The sequence below is a fragment of the Mustela erminea genome, chromosome 3, assembly GCF_009829155.1.
Source record: "Mustela erminea isolate mMusErm1 chromosome 3, mMusErm1.Pri, whole genome shotgun sequence".
NCBI classification, from domain to species: Eukaryota; Metazoa; Chordata; class Mammalia; order Carnivora; family Mustelidae; genus Mustela; species Mustela erminea.
In genome coordinates, this window is record NC_045616.1 from 94,136,095 (window position 1) to 94,148,735 (window position 12,641).

Genomic DNA, 12,641 nt, shown 5'->3' on the forward strand with positions numbered 1-12,641 from the left:
GGAAATGACATGTTGTTTAGTGCATGTACTCTGGTACCAAGAGACCTAGCTCTGTGGTTGTGGGCAAATTCCTTAGCTTCCCTGTACCTCAGTGTCCACCCCTGGAAAAAGGGCCTGGAGTAGTACCCACTAGCTCTGGCTTGCATGAACATCAAAGAAACTAACACCATGCCTGCCATCTGGTAGACTCTCCATTGTCATTCCGAGCAGGCTGTATGTGCTGGCATATACACCTTTGCCAAGAGGTGAGCAGCGGAGAGGAGCACAAGCTCCCTTTCCTTCAGCGGGCTCGTCCAGTTCAGGCTCCACGTGCCTCCCAACCTCTACAGAGTCCTGCTTTCTGGGGAGGCCAGACTTGAGTCTATAGACTTGGTGTGGAGCAGGCATACTGTCGCTGTAGCTGTCCCCATCTTCTTGGGGTATCCTGAATAGTCCCCTGCCCTTCTCGTAGCAAGGAATGCCCTGCCCCCCTCCTCTCCACTCATCTAAGCCTCCAGACCCTGGTTTGGACCTGCCTCTTCAGCCTGGAGTCCATCTGCTGCCTTTCTCTGCTGCTATACAGCATCCCTACCTTGGATACTTAGCACTTCCTCCTGTTTTATGTTTACATCTAATCCTCTTGACCACCTTAGCTACACGCTGTGCTCCTTAAGCATAGAAACTGTATCTAACTTTTCTTATTTTCTCTAGGACCCAGCAGAGGGCGTGGACAGGGACACTGCAATTCCCCACTGACTGTCAGTGAGTACGGCTGCTACCACAGAATATCATCTTTCCCTTGTGGCCTCCTGTTTTCAGGGGTGACTCCTTGAGCCTATGCCTTCACACCTTTAGGGTGTAGACACAACGCAGCAAACCAAAGGCAAACACGGCTTCCTCAGCAGCTGCAGAATGATTCAGAGTATGGTGGGGACATCATGGATGGCATGCCCTTCAACCACATTTTTTCCACTTTATCTGGACATTGAGAAATCACTGGTATGTAACTGCACCAGTGGTATGGAGCAACACCAACATAAAGTTGGAGATAAAACTTGCCAAAGGGAAGGGGGACTAGTATTTAATCAACACATGTTGTAAACTAAGCAGTTTGCATATATGATTGCATCTCATTCCCTCGCAGCCCTCTGAGGTAGGTTTCACATCAGCACTTCGTCATCATAGGGTCTCAAGGACTCACACAGAGCCTGGTGCACACTGGGCACACGTCAGATTCAATTAAATCAAGAATGCATTGCTGACTTTAAGAGGACACATCTGCAAATGCTTACCTCCATAGGATCAAAAATCACCCTTGGGGCAGCTATGTTGTTCATTTTTGCAGCTTTTTGGATGATACTTTCAGCCTCTGAAAATCTTCTCTGGGATATCAACCACCGGGGAGATTCGGGAATAAACCTGGAATAAATTTGTAATTGTTTATTTTTCACAATAGCAGTAATAGTAGTACTAATAATACTAGTCACCGTAAGTTGCCCCCAAACAATTTTTATTTTGTCAGATTTTAGTTTGTCTATTAAAACAACAACAAAAAAAAACCAGGAAGGAGACCTCATAAGATTTCCACTGATAATAGGAATAAATAAAAGCACCTCCAAGTTTCAAAGTTCTGATCAAATCACAAGGCTAATCATCAGTTGGACTGGAGGGCTGGATCAGACAATAAAGGGTAACATTAACTATAGGTGCTGTAAGCCAGGGCAGGGGGAGAAAGTCATTTCAAATGTAATAACCAATGTGGCTCTTAAAGAAACACACTCAAGTGTCTTTTCAGCGCGTCCATCCCTTGGAGAACTCCTGGTGCCCAGCTGATAATGGTCAGAAATTTACCAAGTAAAGGTGGCCAAGGCATCTGTGCTCTTTGGGCTTTTCTTGTAGTCACAGGAAAAGGTGGAAATGTGGACAGCCCCACCATGGGCTGTCCCTGTGACTCTCAGATCCCCAGGGCAATGAGTCACCAAACGAGGTTTTGGGAGACAATTTTCTTTCTTTCTTTTTTTTTTTTTTTTATGTCTAGGAACTTTTTATTACACAGAGTTTGCTTCTATTTTTTCCTAATTTTTCTATTAGAATTTCTTTTTCTCATACTTATATTTATTTATATATTTTCTATTCTTACTTTTTGCTTCTCAGTATCTCTTAGCCATTCCTCTGCCAGCTCTTGTTTTTCTTACCTATCGGTCAATATTCAGTGATCTGAGAAAATACATCACATGTAGCAGACACAGAGACCTCCTCTCATTAAAGGGGCTCCTCCAGGGGCGCCTGGGTGGCTCAGTGGGTTAAAGCCTCTGCCTTCAGCTCAGGTCAGATCCTGGAGTCCTGGCTCGGGCTCTCTGCTCTGCAGGGAGCCTGCTTCCCTTCCTCTCTCTGCCTGCCTCTCTGCCTACTTGTGATCTATCTGTCAAATAAATAAATAAAATCTTTTTTAAATAAATAAATAAATAAAGGGGCTTCTCCAAAGCCTCACCAGGAATTAACCTCAGAGTAAAGCACAACTTGTCAAAAGGCCAAGCCTCAGCTCCCTTCCCCAGCCTACTAGCACATGGGTTAAAAAAGGAACCCAGTTTATGTCACTTTGGAACATGCCCTTAGTTGGTCCCTGTAGTAACTCTGTTGATGGTAGGTCACTGGCCTTCTATAATTAGAGCTGCTCTATCCAGGAAAGCTTTCTGCAGGGCTCTGTAGCTGCATTGCCTTATATCGTAGCCAATAAACTTGTGTGGCTATTGAGATGGTGTAACTGGTGTGAATGAGCAAAATAATTTTTTAATTTTATTTACCATGTGGGTAGTGGCTACTGCTTTAGTGCAGAATTAGAGCTCTTGCTTTCTAGCCACTGTGTACTTCACGCCTATATCCATGTATACCACACTTCTAATTCTGAGCCATGTCTTTCCTCCACTAGGTTGTTCTTAGAAATACCCTACTTTCTGCCCACCGGCTCTAAGGGCCCTCATGGACCTCAAGTTCCTAATGTTTAGTTGGCTAGATATTGCAAAGCCTCCCCCATGCTGCATCTATGGGCTCCCCCCCCCCCATACATATACTCCATTCATGATTATGGTCTGTTCTTGCCAAACAAAAGGGAACTTGAGATATAAAAATCCCCAAACCACCAGCAGGGCTTACTCCCATTTCCAGCCCATGGTGCTCAGGGTGCCATGATTTCTACTTTGGCCATGGGTTTTGTGCTGGATGGAGAATCAAGTCTAGTTGATCATTGTAGAAGTTAGTGGAGCACCAAACAAGGTTTACACTATAGGCTCTCTGTAGACTGAATTCAGATAGAGCAGGGGCAGGGCATTTCTGGAAAGTCTCTTACATTGAGTGGGCAGCAGGGAGCACGGCAGCCCGAAGCCAACCCCTCATGACCCCAACCCACCTAGACTGATGAGCATGGCTTCAGGAAGTCCCACCCTCAAGAACAAGGTGTTCATAAGAAAGCTATTTTGTTTTTATAGGAAAATGCTAAGACTGTTAAACTTTTAGGACAAGCACACGGCTTTGTAGTGCTGTCCCCAGGCTGCCCTCTGTCTGGGGTGGTTCTGTCCCTTGTACAGTGTGCCCACAGCCCAGAGCATTCACTAGCCAGCCCAGAAGGAAGAACTTTCCTTAGGGCAAGGGTAAGTCAGCTCCTCATGGGATGGACTGTCTTTGCTGTAAACCACAGGGACTGACCTATCAGAGTTGTTCCTTGTGGCAATATTGGGACCCAAAGCAAAGGTCCAGGCCCTAGAAATTAAAATCTTTACTAACCTCTTATAGTTAGTCAGAGCCCTTTTATTTTTATTCTCTCTCTCTCTCTCTCTGATAGAATCACACAGTAATAAGGTTGGTTACAACATATTATAGAAGTACTGGTCTCTTTGGCCAAAAGGACAGCTAGAGCCAGGGATCACAGATTTTTAACTTCATTCATCTGTGGAGGCAGAAAATAACTTTTGAATAGTCTTGTCTTGTGTCTTGAGAGAACCTCTGTTCACGAACTTTGTTTACAACACATCCAGTCAGCAGGAAAATTGTGGAAGGAGGGTCAGAAGATGTGACGAAGCTGATGTTGGTAATTATGATGATGATCATGATGACTTTCATTCCAGAAAATTGCCCTGCTCTTATAAATCTGGGGTGCTTCCTTGGAGACAGAGCTGTGGAGTTAATGGCCTGTCCTTATTTACCATAAGGTTTCCTGACCCTCAGACTGGATTGCAGAGGACACCTCCAAACCAGAGCAGTATCTAACCTTTAACACACTGTCTCTCAAATTCCAGGCAACTGAGGGAAAAAGTGCTTTCTCCTCCCAGGCACATCCATGCCGAGAGTTTACACTGAATAATGATAGCAGTCCTAGATACGATAAAAACACCGTAACTGGGAGTGGTCCAGCCTGAGCTAACTGGTCCAACAGGGCCAAAATGTGCCACCTGTCAGCCTCTAAGGTTGCCTAACAGTTGCGGCAAGATAAAGGACCTTCTGACAAATTCCTAGGCTGTGTACAAAGGACAGGACTGTGAGGGCGAATCTAAACCATGAGTTTTTAAAAAATGGTCAAAGAAACTTGCATTGTGTGTAAGTAGGTGGAGATCAAGCAGTTTGGTAAAACTTATCACTGTTGGGAGATCTGATATTGATATGATGAAACCAAAGCAAGAAGAATTAATGAGAGAGAGCAAGAGAGAGAGAGTCCCACCAATAGAAGAAATCCCCTTTCCTCTTGCTTAAATATGGGAGGAAAAAAACCCCAAAACAAAAAAACAAAAACAAAAACAAAGAAATGGGGAATCCCCCAAAGAAGGTGCAGTTGGGACCTTATTCCATTACTCTAATCTCTTCTCTCACCTGAAAATTCCCACATAATCCTGTTGGGTGAAACTGGGGCCAGTATCTCCAAACTTGGTTAATCTCACACTGATGTGTCAAAATTGGGTGGCTGGATTGAGGAAGGAGAGAACATTTCTCTCATTAAATGAAAGTAATTCTCTCGCCCTTCAGGACAAGCAGAGGGACACCTGGGTGGCTCAGTTGATTGAGTGCTTTGGGCTCAGGTCATCATCCCAGGATCCTGGGATAGAGTCCCAAATGGGGCTCTTTGCTCAGCCAGGAGCCTGCTTCTCCCTCTGTCTGCCACTCCCCCTGCCTGTGAGTGCTCTCTCTCTCTGACAAATAAATAAATGAAATATTTTTAAAAAAGACAAAGTAGATAAACAGACACATCCTAGATGTGAATCACCCCGTGATAGGAAAGCTTGAGGAAATTACATTAATTGAATCCATAAGAAGAAAGGGATTTCCTAGAGAGAGAAAAGTGTCCAAAGAGCAGCATGGGGCAGAGTTAGAAACAACAAACAAAACCCACCAGTACCATCTCAACAAACAACATCAACAACCAACAGCAGACAAGAGTGGGGTGGGCCCCGGCAGGGACGGGCTTCCCGAGAACGGTGCTGTGTGGGACCGTGGAGAATCCGAGGACGGCAGCATGCAGGCCCGCCTGCAGAGAGGCAAACACACCCTGGCCTTGGAAGCCTGGGCCCTGGCCAGCTCCATGGAGATGAAGGAGATGACGGAGCCCGCAAGAGCGTCAGCACCAGGTGCTGGCTCCGGGCATGCTGGCCCGCGGTAGGGGGCTGTCTGGGACAGAGCCACACTCACCACCACAGCGGGAGGCACAGCACCCCCGGCACCGTCAGCGCCAGCAGCAGCATCCGCCAGTCTCTGATGAAGTAAGCAAACAGGGGTAGCAGCATGTAGCCAACTGCAAAAAATGTGCACACTCCTAACGTAGAGAATATAATACGAACTGACTTGCCAAGAATTTCAGTTCCTGTTCAAAACAAGGGAGGAGTATTAGCATTTTAGCTCACTTTAATATTTGCCGTTTTATATCATTACCTGGCAGTTAAAAGTTCAAACTACAGTTGCTGGGAAAAGGGAAAAGGCGTTTGCCTTTGGGCCCAGAGGAGGTGAGATCAGGGTGAAGGAAAGTGGGAGGTGACCCAAGACTTGCTCCTACAGAGAAGGATGAGTTTTCATGAGATTTTAAAGGAGCCACAGAATTATCTTTTGCAGGCTGTCTCATGCCCAGCCCCGAGAGATCATCTTTTCTGAGGAGGCCCTGTTTCCAAAATAAATGCCCAGGGTGAGGAGCAGACAGGGTGTCCCGGGAGATGGTGAGGGCTCTTCTGAAGGGCTTTGTGAGGTCACAATGCATGTAGGCTTTCCCAGGTTTCCCCACTATAAACAGACAGCCACGGGGTCTTGGGAAACAGTGGACAGTTCATAGTTAACAGAATCGTGTTAGGATACCACTAGCAACCCTTGAGCCCTGAGAAATGATAACTGTGATCCAGCTGACCTGGGAGGTACACAGAGCAGCTGCCCCGCCCCAACCCCTCCGCACGCACCCAGAGCTGAATTCCCTGCAGCCACATGTACCCAGAGATCAGGCCCAGGCAGACACAGTCTATTCAGAACAAGTAAAGAAAGAAGGAGCTATTTTGCAGGCCCAGCAGGTGGCAGGCAGCCCTAGAGTTGGCCACACACCCAGAGAACCTCACAGAGCTTTCCCAGAACACCACAGAGGCCCAAGACTCTTGGAGGTGTTGGGTCCTGTTTGGGCACAGGACACACAGGTAGCTGTTGGCTCTGGCTCTGCTCAGTGCCACGGGTCTTCCAAAGATAGTGCCCACATCTTGGAGCTCCTGGTTACAATGGGGGAGCCCAAGAATAAGCTGCTCTGTTGGCACAGAGCTCCAGGCCCTTTCCAGAACCTACTCTTGGTCTTCCACCTCCCCCCATCCCCTGACGGAGAGATCTGGCCAATGGCAACAGCTCTGTGTTTTGTTTGAGATCAGCCCACCAGTACAGAAAAGTAGCCCAGGAAACACAGAACAGACCATTCAAAAGACCATTCAGTCTTGTCTTTCAGGAGGTATTTTCTCAGTTGTGTTTATATTCCCTGAGCACAGGCTAAGGAACTAAGGGCTAATTCCAGAGGAGCTGTTTGATTACTATAGTCCCTGGGTCCACTTATGCAAGACTTTTTTTTTTTTTTTTCAATAAATACAGCACAATATTATAAATGTGATTCTCTTCCTTATGATTTTTATAATAACATGTTCTTTTCTCTAGCTCATTTTATTTTGAGAATACAGTATATAATATATATAACGTACAAAATATGTGTTCACTGACTCTATGTTATTGATGTAGGAAATAACGTTAGGGTTCGAAGCCGACAGCCAAGAAAAAGTTCTTGAGATGTCTTTGGTGCAAAAAGGTGATTTTATTAAAGCATGGGACAGGACCCGTGGGCAGAAAGAGCTGCACCAGGGTCATGAGGAGTGGCCCATTGTATACTTTTAAGTTGTGAGGGGGTTGGGGATAGTGTAAGTCTCTAAGGAATTTGGAAACAAGGTTTCTAGGACATTGAGGGGCTAGCTATTGTTGGGAAAAGGTCATTTATTATCATCTAATAAAACCTTAGTCATGAGACCCTTCAGATGTATATCAGTGGTTAGAAAAGGGGGTGATTGCCAACACGTATCTTGGGGGGTTTAGAGATAAAGGAAATTTCTAAAGGAGTTTTTATATGTTAAAGTAGACTTATGGGATCCTGGGCGTGGAAGGAAGCGGTCAAGCTGGGATTGTCTTTAGCCCTCAGCAAAGTATTAACATCGAGTCAGCTGAGTCCCTAGAGGAATGTCCCTCTGCCTGTTTCAGGGACTTGTCCATGGGTTGCAGGCTGTAAGGAAATTTAATAATTTTCCTTCTGCCTTTGTTTCCACATCATCATCAGTAATTCTGACCATTCTGATTAATTCTGATCAACAGTAGGCTACATTAGTAGTTAAGTTCAGAGGGAGTCAAAAGTTATATGTGGATTTACGACTATGTGGGTGAAGGTCATTGCCCCAACCCCCCATTGTTCACAGATCAATTATACCCGGCTAGTTTCCCACTTTCACCGCCTACCTGTTCCTTATCCCCAGCCCATTTCTTCTTCACTCATCATAACTGAGAGGTGTGCCTCAGTGGTTCCCTCTTGAACAGCCCATTTCTTTAAAACCCAGACTGACGGAAATGGCCAACAATGTGTGCTTCTCCCATTCTGGACTGGAGGCAATAGGCCTAAACCCTTAGGGCACTTTTCAGCCTCTCCGCTAATTTCCAAAGACGGGGCCTGACTTCTTTGAGGATCATGAGTTATTTCCAGATCTTTTCTTACCTCAGTAATGACCCTCCTACCACTCCAGAGGCAGACTCACCATGCCGTTTCTAAACACTTTGGCTGTCATTATCGTGACGTGGGAATGAATAGGGGGCACTTTGTTTCTAAGCAGAGTTTCAGAAGTGAAGCAGCAGAGGATCTGATTGCGGAAAAGAGCAAGTGCACGGGACCAAGTGAGAATCTGGTAGAATCGTGAGGGCAGGGGAGCTCCCCCCTGCTTCCATGACCCTGGTAAGAGAAGAGAGAAGAGACACCACTGGATTCCTGGATAACCTCTGTCTCTAAGCTCGAGTCTCGGGCCAGAACAGAGTTGTTCTGACTTTGTACAGTACCCATGGGGGACAGAACCTTTTAAATCTACCCTTCTGCCATTCCAGGGAGCAACACAGATGGCCCGAGCCCGAAGAACACCTTGTCAACACGACTTCCTGCCCTCTGACCTTTAGACAACTACCCCTCCTGCCACATGATCGTGGTCATCGTCACCAGCATCATCTTCCTAGCTAACATTTGTGTTTGAGCCGGTCCTAGACTGTTGACCTACATCGTCTCTTTGAAACTTCACAATAATTATGCAAGAATTAAGATTGCTTCTGGGGCACCTGGGTGGCACAGTCATCTAAGTGTCTTACTCTTGGTTTTCAGCTCGGGTCATGATCTCAGGGTCGTGAGATGGAGCCCCACTTGGGGGCGCTCTCCCTCTGCTCCTCCCCTTTACTCGCTCTTTAGCTCTCTGCAAAATAAATAAATAAATCTTAAAAGAAAAAAAAAAAAGAACTAATATTACTCCTGTTTTACATATCATCAGCTGAGACTTAAAGAGTTGAAGCATATTGCCTCAACTCACATAGAGGGAGTAGGTGGGGGCAGTAAGGATTTAAGCCTGATCTGTTTGAACTATGGATACCATCTAGAGAAAAAAAAAAATCGCTGGGAGGCAAAGACTGGGCCTTACCAAGCAGTCCTTCTGCTGAGATGCCTAAAGGGGATATTGATGGGAAATGGGGCACAACAGGCCCTCCTTTCAAGAAATGAGGATTTCCTGGGCTAGTCTTTGAACCAACTGATAGCCGACCAGCTCCCTGTGAGGATCGCTAGGAGAGGAGCCCAGATTCCTGCAAACCTTCCATGGCCTGCAGCTGTCCAACAGATGACAGCAGTGACTTCTGGTTCTGCTGGATGGGGATACCTGTCCTGGGTTTGTTTGCCCCCAGGACAGGTATGGGTAGGGTTTTGTAGGGTAGGGTTTTGTTCCTAGTAGGTCTTGGTTTGGCTGGGCCTCAGAGTGTCTCTTGGGAATGAACTCTGTCATCTAAGCCTGACAGGCATGTCCTGATCAGGAGTGTTTGTCTATTGCCTGTCACTACCACCCCAATCCAAGTACTTTCTCTGAGATGGAGTGACTCAGAGACGGCTAGGGTCACTCTACACAGAGATGTTGTAGAAAACATCAACATTGATCGAGGCCCTTCTCTGGTGGTCATCCCAGGAACCACTGGTTCCATTCCACAGCAAGGCAGGACGTGCATCACCATGAATGACCAACAGAGTCCTGCAGCAGACCCCACCACACCCCAGCTCAAGAAATAAGAAGATGGTACAGTTGCCAGGACCCAGGGACCCATGGGTTGTGAGTAGAAAGGCCATGTGCAGAGAGGCATCTGTTGAGAGCCTCTTCGACGGTCACTTGCTACTAGAGTGACTTTGATAAGTCCTACTTCATGGAGGTCTTTATTACGAGGACTGAGATACCATGTGTAACGAGCCTAGTAGAGGATCTGGCATGTGCCAGGTGTTCAGGAATAGCTAATTCTCTCTCCCTGGTCCAACAGCTGAAATGTGCTGAATGTCAGAGGAATGAAGAAAGTATAGTGCTTCTGATCAAAACACCCAATGGAAGACAGTAGAACCTCTCTTTGCTCCCTGGAAATACTCAGAACTCTCTCCAAATTAACAGACATTCCTCTCCTCAGGCGTTCCTCTCTCCTCTCATGAACTTAGAGGTCATTCTAGTTAAAAGTGACCCTTGCTGTCTTTGCATGTATCCCAAAATGTCTTTCTTCATACAGTACAGTGCAAACAAGGGGTGCCAGCAAATTTCTACATCCTCTTAATGTATTTATATCCCATCTCATTCCCTTGACGTCTTTGACGTACCTTATAATCCAAACACAATAAGGTAACAGTAGCATTAAAGTAAAATACAAAGAAAGGCAAAAGTTCTGCCTTGGAGGAAAGAAAAAATTATGCAACTGATCCCCTTGAAAAACAGTATGGCAGTTCCTTAAATGGTTAAACAAAATTAACATATGACCCGGCAACTCCACTCCTAGGTACATGTCCAAGAGACCTGAAAACACTTATCCAAAAAACACCTGTCCTCAGTAGTTGAGAGTAACATTATTTTTGATAGCTAAAAAGTAGGGACACCCCAGATGTCCATCAACTGATGTATGGATGAAGAAGATGAAGTAAATACATTTAATTGAATAGTGGTTCACACTACAGTACAGCTTGGAACATCAAGTGAAGGAAGTCAGTCACAAAGGCCACAGGTTGTATATTTCCACTTATCTGAAATTTCCAGAATAGATAAAACCATACAGACAAAAAGTAGATTAGTGGTTGCCAGGGGTTAAGAAAAGAGGAGAATGGAGAGTCATTGCTAATGGATACAGGGCTTATGGGGAGGTGATGAAAATATTCTGGAGTTAGAAAGAGTTGATGGTTGTACAACTTTGGAATATACTAATAACCACTAAACTACACATTTTAAAAGAGTGAATAGTATGGTATGCAAATTGTATCTCAATTTAAAAGTACTTTAAAAATATATACATGACTGAGAAAAACTGCACAAGTGACAGAGTTAAATTTCAATTTTGCCTCAGTCTTCTGGCGGGGAGAGTTGTAAAGGAGGATGCCATCAGTTACATCCTTTTGGAAGGGAAGCACGCATCTCTTCACCAGAGGAAGCAGAGTTTGAAACAGGTCAGCATGCTGGCACAAATAGTGCACAGGAGGTTGATGTTAGGAGTACTAGAAAAATACGGAATTAGTGGATCGGTCAAGACTGGAAGGCAGTTAACTGTGCAAAATAAATTTGAACAAATAGTTACGAGGGCCAAAGGAGGAGCCCCTGGCATTTTACCCAGAAGGCAGTGGACAGCTTCCAGGCACTATTTCTGGGAAACGGTAGGAGATGGTGAGGGGGAGCTGGAGTGCAGGCAAGGTCAGTGTCATTGGTCCTGAGGGGTCATTTCCTCCTAGATCAGCATCTTTTTGCCAGAGTGCTCACTACCAGGTGAATCCCCTTTATATTTCATTGGCTAGTACTGTTTCTTCCCTCCCTTTTCTTGTCTCCTATGACTCTGGCAAGCTTTATAATTTTTAAAAAGTAGAACAAGGAAAGAAAGGATCCATTCCTACATCGTTTTGAGAATGGAAGTAATTCAGTTTCCCAATTTAATGGGAAGTCCCTTAAATTGAGATTATTATCATCGAATCTTGCCAACCCTGCGCTAGAGTCAGAAGACAAAAGAGAAGGCCCAGACCCCAAGCGTTTCGTTTATTTTACTCAGAAGCCAGAATTCACTACTTTAGCCCTGCGACGCCAGAGGGCACTGCTGCGCTGCGGAGAAGCCGGGCACCGCCCAGCGCTGGCACTTCGCACCCCAACCTCGCCCCGCCCCGCCCCAGGCCCTGACTCCAGAGTCTGCTGCTGTGGGAGCGGGGGCGGCACGGGGGAGCAGTGACATTCTTAAATGCCCAAACCCGAGAACCCAACACAAAGAGTCTCATGCAAGAACAAAAAAGTGAGCAATTTTCCTAGAGCACAGTGGAGTAAATCGACCTCCAGGGCGGGACGCAGACTAATGGGGAGCCCCTTGCACCCAGCATCCAGTTCACTGATGGCTGGCTTGTAAATCTGGGCTCCGATGGGTCTTACAAGATCTTACTTTCCCCTTGGCAAAGGGAGCAGGTTGCCAGTGGCAGCGGGGGCAGGACTTCCCTGCAGGAGACCCTGGGTGGGCTTTCCCAGCCTCAGCCATTACCAGAGGGGAGGTTCCAAGGCCCCCACAAGCATCCCCTGCCCCTGGAAAGGTAGAACTCAATCTTGGCCATTCAGTAGAACCTGGGGGATGTCATACCTGGCACAAACCCTTTCTGCATCCCAGTCCTAATGATGGGGCTTCTCTATGTTTTTCTGCCCTTGGATTTCAGACAGTCCTTCAGGTCCTCCTTAAAGGGGTCCGCTGGCCTCAGGCAGAATCCTGTTTTGAGGAGGCCTGCACAGTCCCCTATGTGTCTATGTCTGTATGTTGGTATATCTCTGTCCAGAGGCAGAGCCACAAATCGGACTTTTTGGGTTTAGGGAGGATTATTAGGAAAATACTGAATTAGTGGATTG

At 46.1% G+C, this 12,641-nt stretch overlaps 1 protein-coding gene across 8 annotated transcripts in view; it reads right to left on the bottom strand.

The window, feature by feature from the left end:
* Window positions 1–12,641, bottom strand: part of LOC116586604 (solute carrier family 22 member 4) — a 42,311-nt gene that overhangs the window by 10,117 nt on the left and 19,553 nt on the right. For 7 of the 8 annotated variants that reach the window (XR_004284082.1, XM_032336781.1, XM_032336777.1 and 4 more), the window contains 2 exons: window positions 5,653–5,824; window positions 1,272–1,398 (listed from right to left, as the gene is read on the bottom strand). Coding sequence is in view for 7 of the 8 variants with exons in the window: in XM_032336781.1 (XP_032192672.1) it covers window positions 1,272–1,398; window positions 5,653–5,824 (299 nt within the window). In the remaining variant the exon portion in view is untranslated. The remainder of the gene's footprint in view (window positions 1–1,271; window positions 1,399–5,652; window positions 5,825–12,641) is intronic. The other variant, XM_032336780.1, reaches the window with a different exon arrangement.